Genomic DNA, 21,766 nt, shown 5'->3' with positions numbered 1-21,766 from the left:
GTAACTTCGGTTGCATAAGAAAATCTTTTATAAAATTTTATATCTCTAATTATTACGTTAACAAAATAATTTTTACATTCATTTATGTTTATTTTTGTACCGAACAAAAAATAATATTCATTTCATATTATATCATTTCATCCTTTTGAAATCAAAATTATTTAATCTTCCACGATAAGCACGTTATTAGATATTTATTATGTAAGATAGATTGCATTTGCCACTTCGTGTTACAGCATAATTTGACTATTTAGGAAACATTGAATAAAAGAGAACATCGTTTTGAGCGAAGGTAGATAGTCACACTAACGGCACTCTAGACCCATAAAAACAAGTTTCTATAATGGCTCCTCGTGTATGGGATAGCAAAAGAAAAAAAACTGCTGACTGGTTATTGTAGAAAATTATTTCTTCTGCAAAATGCATTCAAAATCGATGATGGAACATAGATATTTTATTAGCGTGATGATTATTTTATCTCTTATAAAAAAACAAATGTAAAAAAAAATAACAACGATTAATTTAAAAGCTAAGAAATATAGATATTGATTTTGGAGAGGAAGAAACTTGTTGCTTGTCATTCTATTCTGAAAATGTTTCGCAATGATATAACTGCAATAATGTGTTTCACCAAAGGACCAAAAAAATAAGACTCGTGACTCGATGTAATATGATAATGTTTGATACAAAATATTCCATTTAATTCATAAAACAAAAAAATGCGTCTCTACAAAAATATAATAAAGTAATAAATTTACCTGTTTTTACATTTAAACTTAATTATATTTTGTAAATAAATAAACTCAAATTTAAATTAACAATGTCTTTCTAACAATCTGTTTTTGGAAATTAAATGAAATCGAATTTCAATATCAATTCACATTAATATATTGACATCAATTATTACATTATGAAATAAGATTGTAACGATAATGTATATTGCTACATTAAATATTACATGCGAATATTATAGGGACCTTTTTCGCAAAAAAAAAAACCCAACGCACGCACATCGGAACACCTATTTTCACACTCAAGATTTCATCGTGATTCACATATAGTTACTACTACATTTCTTTCTTCCTTCAGAAAAAAAACCCGGTACGTTCGTACGATACTTTATACTACTCGATATAGACTGCACTTCGACCGCTTCGGCGCGCGACTGAACGTCCGCGGGTTACTTCCCCAAACTAGTAAAGGGAGAAAATAAAAGACCGCTCTATTAGCATACGATTGGCACCGTCCATCTTAATTCCCGTCCCTTTCTGTGCCGCCACCACGTGCCTCTTTGTCCCTCGTGCGTATCCTGCAACAATGTTTATGCCCGTGTTCTTTGGTATGCCGGCTGTAAAGCGCGCACGCGCCTTCGTTCACTGAGTTACTGATTGTAAAAACACTTTCGTATGCATATTCCTTTTGCTGTACACTTGTACCTTGTTGCAAGTAGTCACAATTATAAAATAATAATCGGAAATTCGGCGTTGATCTTTTATTTATTTTATGTATAAATAAAATCAAAATTATTTTGTATTTATTAATGATAATGCACTTTTATTTTAATGCTAGAATTCAATAGACTTCGTGTAATGTAGATTTTATGAAATATATGGAAAGAATATACAAAAGGATGTTTTAACATCTATGATGACATCTATGAAATGTGAACAGATACAATTTTTATAATTAAATAAACAAAATATGCTAATCTTGAGCATAATTAATAAGCAATAATTAATATATAAATATATACACAAAATTATTATAAGATGAGATTTTTTGATAGAAGATAAAATATATTATACAATAATATTTTATATCATTATCATTGACAAAATTCGAGAGCATTTATCGAAGCCATCTTGAGCAGAAATTATTTCTCGTGAAATAATATGTTATTATAATTGGTGTTGTTACCATAATGATCGTCATTATTGTCATCAGAGTGTTGTCTAGACAGTCTCACGTTTTGCGAGGGGATTATATTGCATGTTCTTGCAGGACAAGACGCGGAAAAAATCAAAGTCGACAAGGCTTCATTATTATTCAATAATCTCATGGAGTATTGGTACTCATTTCACATCATATTTAAATATTTCATCATAAATCTAAAATTTTTAACAATTATTAACACATAAATTTCTCGATCTCTTATAGAATGCATTAATAATTTAATAAGATTATTGAATAATAATTAATAATATAATAATATAATAAACAATCATTTTTCTCTTTCTTCGAGGAAAAATAATTGTATACATAAATTTAATGCAAATATATAATTATATATTCAAAACTAAGATATTAAATATGATAACAAGACTTGCGACAATTTATCAGTATTAACTTTAAAAGAAAATTCAATTATGAATGTATAACATGTCAATTAATTGAGATAAAGTTATTACAGTACAATGCTAATTTCACGATAAGCGATAAGAGATGCAGTTACTGATACAGATTCATGAAGAATATTCTTGTCGAATCTTAGCTGGTAGTGTCGAAGAAGAGCCACTGTTGGCGGTTTGCCCTCTTCCGTTATACATTCCTTATTACCCACATCCCTCATCCTCCCATTTCTTGTAGTAATTTCCGCAACCTTGCACGAATGTAATATGTTAAGATACTTATCATTAGCTGTTAATTTATAATAGCCTTCAATTTAAATGATAGTCGTTACTCAACACAAAATTCACTGGATATATTAGGAATAAAAAACTCTACAAATTTAATAAATTTGATACAGAAATTATATAGAAATTTGTCCGGAATGATTTGATCAAATCATTCCGAGATTAAACAATGACTGTTAAAGGCAAATTAACAATCGCTGTTTCTCTATACCTGCTATGAGGAAGAGTCACTGTTGGCGGTTTGTCATTTCTTCCGCCACGCACTCTTTATTACCACAGTCTCTACTGCCTCTTCTAGTGCGCTCCCGCGATTCTGTACGAGAGTCCGACGCATTTGGGGTGGGGTTATCATATTATGTCGAGTCACGAACTCGTTATAACACGGCAAGACAGATCGGCGCCATAAAACTACTCAGTTTTGGTTTAACCAAAGGGTGTACACGGCATAACTGGTTTACATTCCGCCATCTCGCTTGCTCTCTCTCATTGTGTTTTCCATAGCATCCAAGATTCGATTCTCTCATACAGATACGCGCGGTAGGTAGAGAGAAGCTTGGCGCGCGGCAGAGAAAACGAAATAAAAATGGCAATGGGAGGAAGATGAACCGAGGTTGGTAAAAGGAAGAATGGAGACGCGAAAACACGATGTAGAAGAGAAGGATTGGCTGTGCCGCGAGAAAAAGAAAATATGGAATTGACGGATATAAAAGCAAAACGTAGACGAGAAAATAATGAGTGTGGAGAGAAGTGCACGAGAGAGGATGGGCGTAGGGACAGCAAAACAGAGTGGCGTAAAAAACGAATAAGATATAAGAAAGTCTATAGTAGCGTACTTTGTGACCGAAAGGGAAACGATGATGCGAAAATGTAATGGAGAAAGAAAAAGATGGCGCTCAAGAGAATTATGAGCCTACGATTCTGACGCAAAAACAGATAATAATACATAGATGATCAGAGAAGAGTTACATAAACAAAGAAAAAACGTCGAGAGATATAACAAAAAGCGATTAACTAGTCGAAATATATTTTACGAAAGGAAATCTGTTTGGAGCGAGAACAAGGAGAATTCACGAATTTACGCCCGACACATATATTTTACCGAAAGTAGTATTTACGAAAGTAGCAAATTTCAAGTTTTGCCGGTTAAATTGGCGTTTAGCTCTGTATTCAGTCTCGATATCCGCGAGAAGATTTTGGATGGTATGATTTGACCGGATATTTCCTCGAGGTAAAGAAAAGAATCGAATCATGCGCCGAACCAGTTCGTGATCTTGTTATTAACAACGTCGATAGGATAGTCGAAATGGTTGGATTCGAGATACATGCGTGTCAGGAAAACGCCCGGTATGCATGGGCGCGCGCCCTCGCGTGCACACGTAAACGCCACCGCGAACGGCTAGGGGAGAGAGAAAACGTGAGAGATGTAATTTTAGTTACGGAGAGTAAGTAATGAGCGATCGACAGTCTGAATACCAATTTCGATGCACGATGATGTGGCATAGGGCAACACGGTAACCGCATGTTATATGCGCGTATATACGTTCCAATATCGTTCGACTACATCGATATACCCCTGATGCGAAAAATTATACAGGACGTAATGGGGGAATTTTCGTGTGAAAAACGGGAAATGGGTCACGAAAAAAAAACAATCTTTTTAACACGTGTATGTCGAATACGCATTCTACTAGTTGATCCAGGATATTCGAAAAGAGGTATTGCCCCGAGATTATCATTGATTTCTACTCCGTCATGTCCGTGCGACTATTAAAAAAAAAAAAAAAAAAAAAATACGCTAAAACGAGTGCTGTATTGCTCGCGAAACGCAATGTCGACAAACCTATAGGTATGATTTAAAGAACAAATTGGAATGTTGTATGGAATGAAATATATACAATATACGCGATGGAGTACTACCACTGAGACTGTTAACAAAAGCGAGAAACAAAAAAAGCCGAGTACTGTGGCGCGGCACGTTAAACCCTGTAGGGTGATTTTATCGCTCGCGACCACGTTTTTAATTTTTATCAAACAAAGATAAGTACGAAAAGAGAAAATTGCTACTTGGAAGATACATCGCGAGGCCGTAAGGATACTCTACTGGGCACCGATTATGCCGCAGGTTCGCGTGGTGGGAGCTGGAAAGAGGTGTTTCCGAGCCGCAGACCACCCACCCCAGTTACATAAGGCACAATCCGCGACGCTCGCGGGCTTGGGGAATGAGAATTCGTGTATGCCGAACAAAGCCGATGAACGATACTGATTATCACCGGAGAGCACCGCTCCGCGCACGGCTCTACTTCGATTTGAATCGCATTTAAATCCGTTTTTCTGCGACTCACTTCTCTCACGCGCATGTGCTGACTGGCGCGATTCTAACTCACTGCACTCACATGCCGGGTTACGTCATAAATCTTCGTAGGCGGAGCGCAATGTATTTGCGTCGGTACTGTCCAAGATCATGGTGCGGTTCGGTTCGCGTTCAATCAACCTTGCTTACGCGACAGATATTTGTGTAAACATACCAAAAGTTATCTTTCCCCTCTTAATTAATCAATTAATCAATTAATCAATTAAACTAATAGCATATACAGAATTGTAGACATTATTTTTAAGCATTTGAACAGATATCCTGATGAAGTGTAACAGCGAAATCGTACAGCTAGAATTGGTTTGTAAAATGAAATATTCATCTGCACTAAAAAAAAGAAAAAAAAAACGATTGTATAATATAATTTCACTTTTTTTAAAGCACATATAATATTGATATATAACATTCTTGATGTACACTCTCGACTGTTTCATCACGTAAACACAGACAAAATGTTGATATAATCTATTGAAAAATGCTGAGATAAATCAAATTCTCGACTACACACTTCTCCGTTAGAGGCAGCTATCGATGAAGCATCGACGACGGATTGAGTTGAACTGGCGGGTTTGTAGACAGGTCGGATAGAGATTCGGGTGGATCTAAAAGGTACCCCAAAAGAAGATGGAAAGTAAAAGTTATGTTTCATTGTCGTCGGCTTTGACCGCTTATTTTATGACTTTTTTCGTAAAAAAAACCTAACGGTTCCTATCCACCGTCGTCGTGGAAACGATGTTTAGTTGTCAGGGAAACCATAGATACCAGTGTGCTTTGATAGTATTAGTTTTGTACCTGTGCTTCTCTTCTTGTCGTGTAAAACGACAATTTGAAGGACGAACGTGCCTGACCCGCCAATTTTATTGCCGACTAAGGTGAATTGTAGTACTATCTAAGATCTTACGTAAATTTCTGGGTTATTATTACGTTATTTACAGAAAAAATTTTTAGGCTTTAGATTTGAAACAAATACAAAAAAAAAATAAAAATAAATCTTGCTGCTCCTATTATTATTGTAAATATTTTGTATTATGTGTATATGTTTTATACGTCCTAATTTATTCATCTCTATTTATTTTTTCTTGAGTATATTTCACAATAATTAATTTAGCAAATTAATACTGAAGAAAAAAATTCTATTTTTAAAATAAATTTTATTTACACAATAAAAAAACTTTCATTCATTTTTTTTCAATATTTCTATTTAAAAATATCTAAATTTTTTTGCATATCAAAAGAAAGTATAAAGATAGTTTTCTAAAGACATAATTGCTCCAGCATAGAATATTTATTGAAATATATAACATACGCTCGGATGGCAAAACCACTTTTAGCTGGCCTATAAATCAAATAAACGAATGTGTGCGTGCATTCCTAGAGAAAACCTGCTTCATAAAATAAAAATTCTGTCGTATGTGTGGTTGTTATATCGCCATTTCTAACGAACAGTTTATAATTTTACGATTAACTATTATATCATTGAGAATACTTGCACAGTTTAATTTTCATCGAGATTATTTCATCTGTGTTTCTAATTCCGCGGAAGAATTGCGTTTCATTAAACAACTTACAAAATGCATGGAAATACACATATGTTACGTCTCTCTCAACAGTAAAAATAACATGAATCATACGTACATGCAATTTACTGCGATAAAAATAATCATCGTTTATTATAATCTTAAAAGATCTCGCAAGCTAGATATCATGCCCCAGACAGGACAAAAGGCAGAAACAAGATTTAAAAAAATGTGGAGGCGTAAGGAGGACAGTAACAGAAGCTGTAAATTATCGGAGCTAATGGTGCACAACAAATGCTTGTCCATACTTGATCATATAACGGCGATTCGCACCAGTCTAATATCTTCGTAGTGCTTAATAAATATGTCGTAGAGGCAATACGTCATAACTTTTACACGAGTGTATGTATTATATATGTGTGCATATGCGCGAGTATATGCATGGCAGTTGAGCAACGTGACGTCGCTGAGTTACATAATGCTCCATTCGAACGCTTAATCGCTACACAATGTTGCCGACTGACTGTCTGTCTCTCTTTCTGTTCTCTAACGCTCTCTACGCATACTGATAAAATAGGCGCACGTGACGAATATATAATTTCACTACAAATGTTCATGTATCGTACATTTTCATTAGCAAAAAGCACTTTCAGATTAGAATCTCAGTTTCACAGATTGTTCATTCATAGTTTCACTGACACGATTGAGTCTCTCAACTCTTTCAACTAGATTTCTCTTATCAATCGAGTAATTCCTAGTGCTTGTATTTATCATTTATTTTTTAATGAAATTTTTATCAATTATAATTTGCTGTTGTCGCTATAATTAAATAATCATTTTAGATATTCTAGCCATGTACAAAAATGACTGCTCGAAATTTAGGCATCTACTGCACTATTGAAGATCGAAGACAAATGGAAAGATAGGTCGGACATAATTTATCTGTCCGCAACCTTCCGTTCTTTCAAAAGAATTGCTTAGATGTCAAGCAAAAACTTCTTAATTTTAAAATCTCTTTATTTGCCTACTATTTGACTTTAATGTATGTCTTCAGTTTGGGTTTTCGACATAATTCTTAATGAAATATATCGAAAAAGAATCTATGACTGTATGTTATTTTCTTCTTGTAAATATTTCTTTTAATATCAGTACATCTAAAAACAAATCATAAAATTTTTACATGACGAATTTAATCATTGTTTATTACAATATAACATATATATATAGAATAACATATATAGAAAAATGATAAATTGTTTAATGTTGTATAAAAAAAGTTTTTTATAAATAATAAATTACAAATATATAAATTCATATATATTCCTTGATGAAAATTTATTGTCGCAATAAACGAAACGATAAATACGCGATATTTTTATGTAATATTTAAAAATAAAAATAAAAATGGATTCCAAAATAATGATAAAGATATATATAAACAATCATTTATAAATAATGACAAAAGAATGGCATATATATAATAATAACATAAAAAAATTAGGTTTTATATCAATTTTCTTGTTATATACACAGATTTAATTTCTTAAGACTCGTTAAATTGCGTTGGCAAGATCGCTGAACACTGACAAGAATGTTCCCCCAATGATGGGGATAGTAGTACATTGTGGTCAGGTCGCAGCCAGAGTGGCAGGTGCTGTTCGTAATGGCTGCCCATCGAGGCAGACGGGAAGAACGGTGAGCGAGTTTGTTGGTACAAAAAGTGTTGTGTGAGTTATGAACATGGAAGACTATTTGGCAATATCAACGGATTCAATTATGTCATTGCGCATTAATTAAATACCGACGCATCAAGCCTATACTTCGCAGATACATTGATACGTGAGACGAAAGAAAAATAAAGAAGAAACGCAGGTGAAACGTGTCCCGAAAATATTTTTCGTGCGGTTGTCAGTATAATAACTCGATTTCAACATGTTTTAAGTTGAAGGACTACATCAGTGATTCTTCGATACTAATGCGACAATAATATGAAAGATAAAGCAATAAAGTAAATAATAATTAAGAAAAAATTAGGAAGAACTGTTTTTTATATTTTTAAAAAATGTTTAAAAAATTTATTGATGAAATTGTATGAATTGATCAAATGCATATTTTGTCGATAAAACAACAAACATATTAATTCTCAACTAATGAGCAAATTAAAAAGCTATATTAAAGTATCATTTATTAAATATCGCTAATTTATTAATAATCGCTGATACTTACAATTTAAAAAGATTACATTAAAATAAATTTTGATTTTTTTAACAAATCTGAGTACTTCAGAGAATGTACCTATTTAGCTGTATAATGATTTTATCCATAACCAACAGACAAAAACTGTGAAGAACATATGCAAGAACGCTTTCGAATCAATTATTTCACCATGTATCCATCTTTCTTCGCGGCTGTGGCTAGACATAGCTTTTGTTTGGCGGTACACTCGTTCCAATCGCCGAACAACTAAACACATTCTTCAAAGCGCGCACTGATACAAAGTACCCATTTATTTCAGCCATATCGATGTATATTGTATATATTTATATTTACCTATAAAATTTTAGTCTATATACACATTTCGTCAATGCTACATCTCTGACTTGCTAATAGTTAAATATCTGCAATTAGACAATTTAAAAAGGAAATATTTCTAACTTCAAATCCTTGAAGTTAATGAAAAATATGATAAAAATATGAAAAAAAATATATATGTGTGAATGCAAAAAGTACAAAGAAAATATTTTTTAAAAAAACTTTATTTTTAAAAAGTAAATATTATCCAACGAGAAATCGAATTGATGTCATATATCGATATAAATACGATGATTTCAACATCAATTTGACGTTGATTCGATATTTAATTGATCATTTCTTATTAGATAATTAACAATATATTCATAAAGAATAAAATAGAAATATAAAATATGTTTCTTAAAATTATATATACCAAAAAGATACGTATTAATTATACAAAATATATCATCTGAAAAAAAGCGAAAATTAAAAATTGTATTGTTTGAATGCTCAAAAAGTATTAGACGAAATTTAGCTTCTAAAATCAGAAATACATGCGAAACTCGTTTGTTTTGTATGTAGAACAGAATGTATTCATTGTATAAAATTGCTAATTAATATTTATTTTTTACAAATTAGACTTTTTTTATAACATTTCCTTGTATGAATTCTTTTTTGATCTCATTGTAGATGTAATTTTCATTTAATAAACTTTTTAAAAAATACTTGCTGACGTACACAAATTCTAAAGAGATGTACAAGACTTAATGAACATAGTTAGGTAACTGTATAACAGATTCCTATGATAATGTCCACGCATGTTTCTCATATTAGAAGCCTGGCGTAATTAATGAATCGAAACAGACACTGATGGCAATATACGAGAATTAATACTGACTGCTAACAATAATTTCTACATCATGAAATCTCCAAAATGGTGAGGTAGCGTACGATTGTTGTCAGTATATATAAAGTCAGGCTAGTGCATGAGCTGTAAATGTGAACAGCTCGTCCATCAAATTGAGAACCCTGGCAGCCACTATAGTGGCACGATGTACCGATCAGCGCCTCAACGCCTCGGCGCCCGCGCACGTTACGCTTGTGCCCATGTACATTTTTTCATTCTCATCATAATTCGTAAACGCAAGGAGTTCGTGCGTAATTGAAAAGATTACAACTAACAGGATGTACTTCGACAGTTTTCTCGCCATATAATATCTCAAAAGGAGAGATAGATAACTAAAATGAAGTTACAGTGCATTTTGTGAAAAGAGAAAAAGAAGACAATTATTCCTCTTTGCAAAGAATAATAATTTTCATTCAAGATTTTCTTAATATCTGTCTTAAATAGTCGAATCTATAAACATTGAGAATCGATCAAACAGTTTCGTTCAAATTGTCAACACTTGTCCTTTTGAATTTGAAGTTTGAATGTTTCTACTTCAAGCTAGGCGATTATATAGTTTATTCAAATTGTTTGTTTGGACTGTATGTATGTGTGTATATATGTGTGTGTGTGTGTGTGTGTGTGTGTGTGTGTGTGTGTGTGTGTGTGTGTATGTATAAAAAAATATATATAAATATATATATATAAATTTATTATTTTAATGCTAAAAGTGTAGCGAAATCTAAACATAATAACAATAACAAGCTAAAACTGAAGTTCTTCGAGAAGCATCATGCGGGTCAAAATTACTAGTTACGAGAGGAAGAAGCAAGACGTGGACAGGACGCGGGTGATAGGATCGATCAAAGATTATACCTTAAGTTGAACTTAATATATACAGCGCGAATAGCGTGATTGAACGCAAGGCGATGCTTAAATTAAAATGCGAAGAGTCCGTGAGATACACATATATGGTGTACCTGTAGCACACATCTCGACTAATGGCGCCGAGGTTGAACTTGGAACTAGTCTACCTTGCAGAATACAACAGTAATTTCTTGATTGGTCGACTCGCAATGGTATTATGCTGGAATAATTATGAAAATTGTATTCTTGCTAATCCCTCGTCACGCCGCTCGTGACGTTCGCTTTTCACTTTGCGCTTCCGGTTAATTATATATGATTTCTTACTAATGCCGCCGGTCTTGCAAAGCAGAATCTAGCAAAAAACGAGAGAAACAAAAAATCATCGAGTATTATTACGAGTTTAGTACAGTGTCAACAATTGGATAACGGAACGAATACATTTATTCATTTCAAATAATAACGTGAATATTTCTTAATAAAACTAATTGTTATGAGCAAAAAATGGGAACTTTATTATGGCTAGATTATTTAAAACTTATACTTATCTCCTCTATATCTCCTCTGTATCTCTTATTCTGTTATTTTCATTAATCTTTATATATTGTTAATTATTTTTTAAAGTCTCAGCGATAAAATTTATGTAGAATTTATTTAATACATAAGTGATGGGAGAATAGATAAAAATATAATACAGAAGTTTTTGAAACAACTATGAAATAATATAACTAATGTGTTGCCTATATTTACCTTTTCATTTCTGGGATATTCAAGATCATCAAACATCTGATATGACGTTGATATAATAATAATAATACACGTGTACAGAAATATCTCCTGCGTTATAATCTTACTTTCCCTCGTCGAAAGGCACATATTGTAACTAAAGAGCGCGCATTTTTTAAGAAGACCCCAATGTTTTTCGATTGAACAGTACGAGCGGCGGGCGTGGAGAAGGGAAAAAAGGGCGTAGTAAGTCATACGGAGAGGCTCGTACGTCATACTTCATCCGGGCCAACGGAGCAACACATGGAAAGGGTTCTCTCCATATACAAGAAACGCACTCACTTGGGCTGCCTCTTTAGGTCGCTATGCTATAGTGTGAGGTCTGTATTATATGTGCTTGAGTTTCGTACACCTTTATACATAGAAGAGATCCGAACCTTGATCACCTGTGTACAATATACCGCCTACACTCGACGCATATCCGTCATATAATTTTTTAATAATTCGCAAAAATTAATTTTAAGATACACACATTGATATAAAAGCAAACTGGTTTATTGATGAATACCACTTTTATCGTATTCTCTCTTTTCATTATATTCTCTTAATCATCAATTTAATTTCATTATAAAATACATAAAAACATTATAAAATAAGATATTCTGATAATTATGATGATAATAAATGTGATATCCTTTATATCAATCAAAAGAATAATTTTGTTTATTTGTATTTTTAATTAATAGACATATTTATTTTATAGGTGATGATGCTAATAAATTGCGTAAAGAAAATCTCAAATTTGCAAAGCTGAACTGGAATATAAATATTTCTGTTCCGTAAAAAGGGAATCTTACGATTCCTGAAGATTGGAGCTGATCTTCAGTAGTACGAGAGTAGAACACTGTATTACCGGCAAATCTCGTAAACGGCCATAGCAGCAAGTGGGGGTTCCTTCTTGAGAAGGAGGGGTAAACGAGCCGAGCCACGATTTCGTTGTCGTAAACGTCAAAGTTACGGTTACAGCGTTGTTCCTAGTTACTTTATATTGAACGAGGTTGCTCCCCGAGGTACGTAACCTACCTACTCGCAACCGTTGTATTGCAGAAAGTAGCACTATGCTCCTTTCCAACTCAGGAATGACGCGGTCACCACGTGGCTTTTACGCGGGAATTCGGCAGAGCAGTTCAAGGTTCGTTAAATATCCTTTTAGTTATATCACGTGCTAAGTAATATTAATTTTCTTTTTGTAATTTATATAGTAACAAATGTATTGTGCTTGTTCAAATAAAAATTAACATAGATTACCATCTTAGTTCTTTTTTTTATCTCCTTGAGAGATGATTATGATTTAAATCGCTGAATCATTTGCAAAAATTTTAAATTATATTATATTAATTTTTTTAATCAACATTTATTTAAATTCAATGGAAGTACAGAATGTACACTTGGAAAACGGAAGCTATATTAACGGTACGTTCATCCGGCATATTTATCTTGATTAATATTCCTGTATCAAGTTATCATCTCTTAATGTAGCTTTAAAAAAGATCTTTTTTTAGATTTGTGTCGTAAAAGAGGTTCGCTCTCAATAGACTGAAATGAAGAGATGCCTAAATAGCACCCCAGCCTTTATCGTCGCCCTCTAATTACCCTGTAGACGCAGTCACCCCTCAATGAGGAGTGATAAATATTGTTCGCGTTTGAGTATATCCTGAGAAAGTGAATCAACTCTATAAAGAAAGGTATATATATACACATATATTTCCTATTGCTATTAGCATCGCAGATTATTTACTGATAAAATGCTTTTAATTTAAAGATTTTCTATTTTTACTATTAAGAATAGAACAAAATTAATTTTAATATTTATATATAAAATATTAGAAAAGGATTTAAAATATAAAGACGGATAGTATTTACTAAACTGAAATCTATTTACAAATTCTACTAACTACAAATCTGCAAAATATATGAAAAAATTATTTAAATTAAATACCACTTCTATTTTCGATAGTCATGCTTTTATTTGTTGATTAAATATTTATATATTTTTTGCTTAAGTTAATGAATACATTATCTTTATATTTTTAATTTTTTATCGTCATGTGTATCTGTTATTAAATTAAAATCGTATTGATACAGGCGTATTAAGTATACATTACAAGAAAGAAGACAAATAAAAGTAGATTTATGATACTATATCTACTTTTATTTGTCTTCTTTACATATAACACATTAATTTTATCGCGCGCGCCATAAAGCGCTAGTTTCCTAAGCGATTTATAAAATGCTAATTAACAAAAAGAAATAACGACAATATGTACGTAAACGTTGTAATTTAATAATATTATAAATATTTTTCATAAAAAAAAACAGAATTATATAAACTTACTTCTTTTAATATAACTTTTTTTAATATAAAATATATTATACTTTATGGACGACTATCTACCATTTTCATATTTATATGAATTGAACGTATAATCGATCTCGTAATCGTTTATCATACATTTACGATACACAAAGGTGTAGTTAAAAGCGCGATAAATTAAGCGACAGATGCAGTATTTCATACTAGCATGCATTCTAGCTATATAATTATCTTTACCGCGATAAGTATTTAAAGAATAAATAGAGACAATAGACATATACATCAATTTTTAGCATTTCGTAATAACTGCGGTAAAGGTTTAAATGGTAAGACTTGTAATATCTAGCATTATATTATGCCACAATATAAGTTATATTATACTGATTTAATTATAATACATAGTCACATTTTGCATCTTATGTGTGAAAGAGATTTTTAAAGCGTTAATTAGACATTTTATATAGTAAAAAGCAACGTGAAACTTTATAGTATCAATATAGTGATAAATTATAAATTTATTACCTAATCTAAATATTATTCAAAATATAGAAGCTACGATGTGTAAATTAATTTTCTACAGCCGAGGTTATAAATTGGGATCATTCATCGTAACCAATGATAGATGATTGCCGATAGACATTGATAGCTCTATATTTAACTACAAATCTACGACAAATTAATCCATAATCCTGTATCGATAAATTTTCCTATGTGTTCGATTTAACGACATTGAAAAGCACTTGTTAGAGAGTATGAAATGAGTCAACGACTTTCAATCTGCGAGTACATAGAACCTGTTATACGAGTATGCGGCTGATCAAATGCTTTTACTCATTCCTACGATTCCTACAATCACTGCGTTCCATGTATCATCGAGGCAATTTGCAAGCCATAAGCAATGATCCGAAACATTCAATTGATTACAATAAAGATGAATGGAAGTAATTCCTCTAAATCTTTAAACAGATGATAAGTAAAAAAAATGTTGATTTAAGTAAAAATTTCGTTTATGCATATATGTGTACACTCGCGTATTTTTAATAAATGCTACAATTCAGGATTTATAAACTATCAATAATCAGAAATTTTTAAGAAATATTAGTTTTTTAAGTAATACAATATAACATAATAACGACAAGATATACATACATTTAAATGTTAAAAATTATTTCTTGAAAAAGAATATGGAAATTCATGTTGTAGAGTTTATACACTATAAAATTCATCGAATAGTATTTTAATGTTTCTTAAAACATAATTCCTTCCTTTATATGTAAAACATCTCTTGTAGTCGAAGATGAAGAAAAAAATAGATGACCCTTAAATCGGACCGAAAAAAAAATAATAAAGAAGATTCCCGTCGAGAAGGAAGAGCTAGAAGCGGTTTTGAGCAAAGAAAAAGAATAGATATAAAAAAAACTGCTAGCTTTCTAAGGGCCTAGTCTCAGCTGAGTTAGTAAAGAAAGGTCTCACCGAAAGTGCGATATCACCCATGAGGCCTTGATTATATATCTACTAACGGCAAAGCAGAAGGTTATTCGAGAGTATCTCTCTCGCATGAAAAGGACAAAGACATCGCTAGAAACAGCTGACTACCGGAATTCGGGGTTCCGGTGGGGTGAGTACAGTGGGGAAGGCACTTGAACCCCCAATTGGACGAGGACTTCCCCATTATACCCAACGTACCCAACGATTTTACACGCACTTGACTCCATTCTACCTATCTAGCAGACATAATTTTGCCAAGGTACACGGCCGATTTTCCACAACATAGCCCGTGCGCGTTGACACATGGAAATAAAAAACTTGTGGAATTTACATTTAATACGAAAATGTATGCAAATGTGGGGGTAAGACTAGCAATTTAAAAGCAATTATAAGCACACATTTATTATTATTATATTCGTTATTATGCTATCAAATAATAATTTTCGCGTTCAGCAATTAAGAATCTACGAAAACTGACTACATTAAAAGCAACAATAATATTTTTAATTTTTTATATAATAATTTTAATTTTACATTAAAAAAATTTTGAAATATTTCTATTAATTATATACGATGCTTTAATATTTACGGCTTCAATCTTTAGTAAACTTTAGTTGCTATTAATCATTTTTGTCATCATATTTATTTGACCAGAAGGTAATGAAATGCTTTTAGTTTGTCAACGATTGTAAATCTGTTATCTCGGATTTCATGATGGACATGCCGTATTTCAAAACGACGCACAGACTATGCAAAAAATTTCATCGCATTCGGCATGGTAGCATGATAAGCTGTATATTCGTCGAATAGAACGTATATCTACATCTTCCGCTTTTTTGTAAACAAAGGAAGGGTGAAATAACTCATCGTTGACGCGGACGCAACAGAAAATTTTTCATCCATTTAGATTTATTCGTGATACATGTGAAACATTCTATTCTATAATCCCGCACAACTTCTAGGTAATTTCATCGCGTGGAAGCAATTTTAACAATTTAGTCTGGTATAACCAGACAGGCAAGCCTGATCCACCACGCCTTCCCGACCACGTGGTCGTCGCTCCCCACGTTTCCCCTAGCCATAGTGGCTCCTATATTTCATCGTGGCTGTTATGATAATAGTCGTATAAGAGAGCATTTATGAATGCAAACTCACCTGCTATAGCCATCCAGGGGTAGAAGGTATGGTTGCTGGTAGGTTGCTGATGTAGTTGCGTGGCGACCGGTTGACTCGCGGACGAGTTTAAACTGCAGGTGTTCCAAGACGACGTGAGGGATCTTGACGAACTGTTGTTACCAGGACTCGATGCTGGATCACCGCCTACGAGACCACCGTAGCTACTAACCCTTGTACTCTCTGGAGTACACGCAGAGGGACGTACGACCGAATTACTCTGGCTGTTCGCTCCCGAGGTCGCTGACTGCCAAACGTCCTTGACCGCTGCCGCTGCCATCACCGCAGCATAACCATTTTGATGGGTCGACGTTTGATCTTGTTGCTTACAGTCTTTCGTTGCTGTTGTTGAATATGAAGATGTAGTATGACCAGTTGCTTCAGGTGTCGTCGAATAAAGCTTGCAAGCCGTCGCAACGCTCGCGTCATATGGCGAGTCTTGAGGTGGTCTTGTATTGCTTCCACCACCTGGGTGTATTCCTAACGAGGATGATGTGTGATGATGATGCTGCGCCGAAGCGTAAGGCGACATACCTAATCCGAGTGGAAAGCTTCGATACGCTGCTGCGGTGGCTGGATCATGATGCTGACTTGCCGCTCCTGTTTGATGATGGTGGCTTCCATAGAAGCCACCCGCGGTCTGCTCAAAGTACGAGTTCATTATCCCGGGTATTTTGGATCACTTTCACTAAAACACCGGCACTGAAAAAAGGTGAAGAAAGAAGTCTGAGTTCAAACGGCCCGCAATTACATGGAGTGCACACGGCTAGTCGAATTTTACTAGTCCGTACTCCAACTTCGATGCTGAATTATTCCGATTTAACTTCTTCAAATTAAACAAACGTAAAACTTCCGATATTGTACTATGTTACAAGTTAAGATACACTTAAGAAAACGATATGCTGTTTGACACGGCGAAAGATGATAAGATTGACGAGGGGCAAATAAACGAGCATTAAACAATTTTAAGAGGTCATAAAAGTCATTAGCAGATATAGCTGGTTACACCAGGAGTGTCAATGTCAGTAGGCCGTAAGAGTATAATTCAGAATGGATTTCATGTCAACGGTGGGAGTTTTTATGGTCTTGTTATGGTTACTGCTACGTGCAAAGCATAAACTAGTGATCTCGACTATGAAAACAGGCGATGATCGTTAAACCGTTACGATGTAATAAACTTAGGTAATAAGACGGGCTATAAAATGGCTTGTGGGTTCTTCTACCGCGTGCTCGTCCGACGACGGTTTGGTCAGCCGGCACGCGACCACCCTCGCGGGTGGTTCTCTCTTTCTTCCTCTTTTTGAAATAAATTAAAAATCGCGATTGATCAGGTCGAGGCCTCTTGAAGAGCCAGTCGATCTGTTACAGAATCAAAAATGACTCTGCTAGTCCGCACTGCACTAGCACTTGTCGTATCGTGACTTCGCTGATGACTGAGGTCCGGTACGAATCAGAGGACGATGAAGATCGTAACGAATCACGGTATGCCAGTGCGGTGGTCCACGGCACACTACCGCTTTTCTCGCGCCCCGTGTACCGCCACTCTGTACCGTCGTCCGTCTCTTGCTCGCTCGTTCACCTCGTTTTGTCTCTGTTCTTCACAGTCGACTTCTCTCGCACTCTCTCCGAAGTTTCCTTCCTCGTTCTACCAATCACCGTTTCTCCATGCACTCTCTCTCTCTCTCTCTCTCTCTCTCTCTCTCTCTCTCACTTTCCGTCACGGTCACTCCTTCCTATTCGTGCGGTTGTCGCTTCTCGCTCACGCATACTCTTCCTCCAGAGTACTACGTCCTAACGGAGAGATCGCAGTGCCGTATCCCTCTTTGTCCCTCATATACCATCCCCCTCCTGGTACGATAACTGTGTTCTCTCGCTCTATCTACCGTCGTTGTTGTCCCCCTCTTCCACCCCCAATGTTCTCCCCACAACGTTGCTCTCTCACCCTCTGATTCTGTCTCGCTCCACCTCTCAACAATATTCGTTCTCTCCCTTCCCATTCGAGCTATCCTCTCCCTCTTTCTCACAATACGATTCCTCAGTGCCCCCTATCGAGCGTTCCAGTAACTCAACGACGTACCGCCAGATTAAATTCGTACTCGCTCGCCGTGCGCGTCACATTTGAGACGCGCGACAGATAAGACGGTGCGGGATAGAAAGAGAAAAGAACTTCTCTTCTCGCGACATGAAAGAAAGAGACGAGATAGGAAATAGAGAGGGATGAAAACACGTAAAGACACGAGCAGAAACGAATAAGAAGGTGGGGAAGAGGGAGATAAAGAGGAAAAGAAAGAACGTTATGCGCAATTGCAACAGCTAAGAGTGAGACGAAACGGAGCGAGTGCTGTTGCGTATATATAGTGACGAGGAGGGAGAACGTGCCGCTAAGGGAGGAGGTTATACTTAAGGACCAATCAGAATTGAATTCGTCACGAATACCGCGCTGGTGTGGCATGAAAGTTCCTACGCCGTGTGAAAGTAGTTCCAAGTTGGAACGACGCCCATGAACGGCTAGGCACCGCCCCGCAGACCCCCACTACTAAAGCGCGCGAGGTACAGCACGCTGTATACAGCTCCGTATCATACTAGAGAGAGAGAGAGAGAGAGAGAGAGAGAGAGAGAAAGAGGAAGAGAGATGGAGAGAACCGAGCGTCACACAATGTTTCTGCCTTCTCTTTCTCTCTTCTGTGTTCGTTCGTGGGGATACGTATACCGCCACCTTTGAGTCTTGTAGTGAACTAATCTCCCAGATCCATTCAGACATTCAAACGACCAACATCAACGAGCTATCTCGCGATTATCGTTATTGCGGTAGCATCGTCATAAATTCATCGTGACACAGAATAACCTGATCGACAAGTTGTACACTAAACGAGATAGTAAACAGGTTTAGAAATGAAAAGTATTATCTAAGAAACATCTCGATTATATTTAAGATCGCATTAGATCGAACCGATCTGATATCGAGGATACTTGATGATGAGAGGATAAATGTAATGATATTATCATGAATGTCTTTTATGAGGTATATCGTTGTTTTACGGATCAATTAAATGATGATCGTAGAATTAAAATGTCGTAAAAGTGAGCTCATAAGGCCAGTCAAGCAAGCAACTTCTACGGCGCGCGCCACTAGTATCGGGAGTGTTTATTGGGATGTAAATGTCGCTGGATTATCGTTCCCGCGGTTCGCACCTCGTAAATTATTCCGTAACGAGCCGAGTAATGCCCATCATAAGCTGCTCGCCGAAGCTGACCCTAGTTATTTGCTTACGCGCTCTTGCCATTATAAATGCTTAGAGTATTAGCCACCTGCTTTACTTTTAAAAATACATGAAAGTAAAAGATATCTAATTTCTAGAATATTTTTAATAACTAAATCGGTATAAATGCAAAATGAATTGAATCATTCCAAGAAAATGAAACGACATACACACAACATGTTTAAATAATCTGCCAAACAATCAATTGTATAGAAGTTAGCTACATCCTATTTTTTATTATTAAATAACATAGTAAATATAAAAAAGAATGTAATATGTACATAATCTTAAAGTTTCCATTAGATACCTGTAGTGTCTTGTAAGTACATAAGTACATTACGCATCATCGATCGCTATGTTAAAAAATCTTATAAATGTATAAATCACATAAAAGCTTATTAAGCTTTTAATTTGATGAGGTGCCGTTGATGAAGATGCCGTCAATGCAGTTTTCGCTTTTGCGAGACTCCGACAGGTGGCAGCCCGTTTACTTGAAAATCATGACGGCAATAAACTTCGGTTTTATGACCACTTGAACAGAATCGTAAAAGTCAGGGCCTTTAAGCTTATAGCGTAGTAGGGCGCGTGTCGAATATGGTGGGGCGTGAGGAAAGTCACCATATGAATGAGGAAGGTAATGGGCCATATGTGATATGGATACTCAAAAATGGGCCTAATGTCTTTTTTAAAACGGCGAATGACTAGTTTCAAAGATATTCTTTGATGTTAAATATCGTTTTAATGATTTAATAAATTTACCGATAAAAGCCAATTCAAATATTTGTTATCATGCTGTTTCGATAAATTCTGTCATCGTGATAATGTAATCTAGTTTTAAATTATAAGCTATCCAGGTAGCAAGCTGATGTTACTTATCGTTAGTATACTAATTAGGAATACAAATTAAGTAATTAAATTATATGTATTATTATATCCCAATATTTTACGCGAAAAATAGAAACAAATATTATCAATAGAGACATAGGTATCATCATTCAATTATGTCAATTATTGACATAAAAATCCATACAAATAATATGACGTACATTCTAGATCTTCAATAAAAACCAGGACAACGAAACGAGAATGTCAAAGTAGGGATTAGAAGACATATGAGAAGACGAACATGAAAACGAAGAGGCCATTGCACCCGAGTCGAGCAAATCTGTGTTCTTGCTAAGCATTCATTCCTCATCGCTGTGGTGATTTTGGCTCATCCACTTTTCTCCAAGCAGTGATTCAACGCACTATTTGGACGTTCAATCTGACTGAAGTTTCCTTTCTTCTTTCTATTTCATCTCTTCATTTTGCAAATTCATATTCACTTACAAATTGCATCTCTTTTTTGTATATAATTCAGTAATATTTAATCACACAAACAAATAGATATAATACTAACAATTTAAGATGAATATTATTGACATCGTTTTTTTTTTCGCATGAATGAAATATTCTGAGAATCAAAATACGAAACGTGTATGTATGTGTGACACCGAAGAAAACTAAATTGATAAATTGAATAATATTTTCTTATAGAATAATGAATTTCGTCTTACTCAATTTTTTTAAAATTTAGGAAGCAAAATGTTAAATATAGCAAATGTTAAATATCTAATTTGAAGCTAATATAAATAAATAAATAAAAATTTTTTTAATTTTGGGAAAATTAATAATATAAAATAAAATCTTAATAGTTTTCTTAATTATATAATAATTTAATTTTTATTCTAAATATAATCTCAAATGAATCGTATTTTTACAATAGCTTTTTCAACTAAATAATATCATTCTTATTAATTACATCACCAAAAATAAGTTTAAAAAGAAATATTATTGATTAGCGCACAACATATTGATCGGCAGCGCACCAGGAGTAAAGAATTGCATAGTAAGGATTCGGAAGATGCTTCCTTTGCCATCTGGTGGTCCTTTGTGTCATCATGTGATTACGAAAGGTGCA

General features: G+C 34.4%; 1 protein-coding gene across 1 annotated transcript in view; it reads right to left on the bottom strand.

Annotated features, from left to right (window-relative positions):
• Positions 1 to 18,039, bottom strand: part of LOC108690655 (homeotic protein ultrabithorax) — an 81,062-nt gene extending 63,023 nt beyond the window's left edge. The window contains exons 1-2 of the mRNA XM_018198049.1: positions 17,770 to 18,039; positions 16,529 to 17,248 (exon numbers count right to left, since the gene is read on the bottom strand). Of these exons, the coding sequence (XP_018053538.1) occupies positions 16,529 to 17,207 (679 nt within the window). The 5' untranslated portion in view covers positions 17,208 to 17,248; positions 17,770 to 18,039. The remainder of the gene's footprint in view (positions 1 to 16,528; positions 17,249 to 17,769) is intronic.
• Between the last annotated feature and the right edge of the window lie 3,727 nt (positions 18,040 to 21,766).

The sequence above is a fragment of the Atta colombica genome, unplaced genomic scaffold (assembly GCF_001594045.1).
Source record: "Atta colombica isolate Treedump-2 unplaced genomic scaffold, Acol1.0 scaffold344, whole genome shotgun sequence".
Taxonomy (NCBI): Eukaryota; Metazoa; Arthropoda; class Insecta; order Hymenoptera; family Formicidae; genus Atta; species Atta colombica.
The sequence above is the reverse complement of the archived record's forward strand: the minus strand, read 5'-3'. Positions and strand labels throughout refer to the sequence as shown.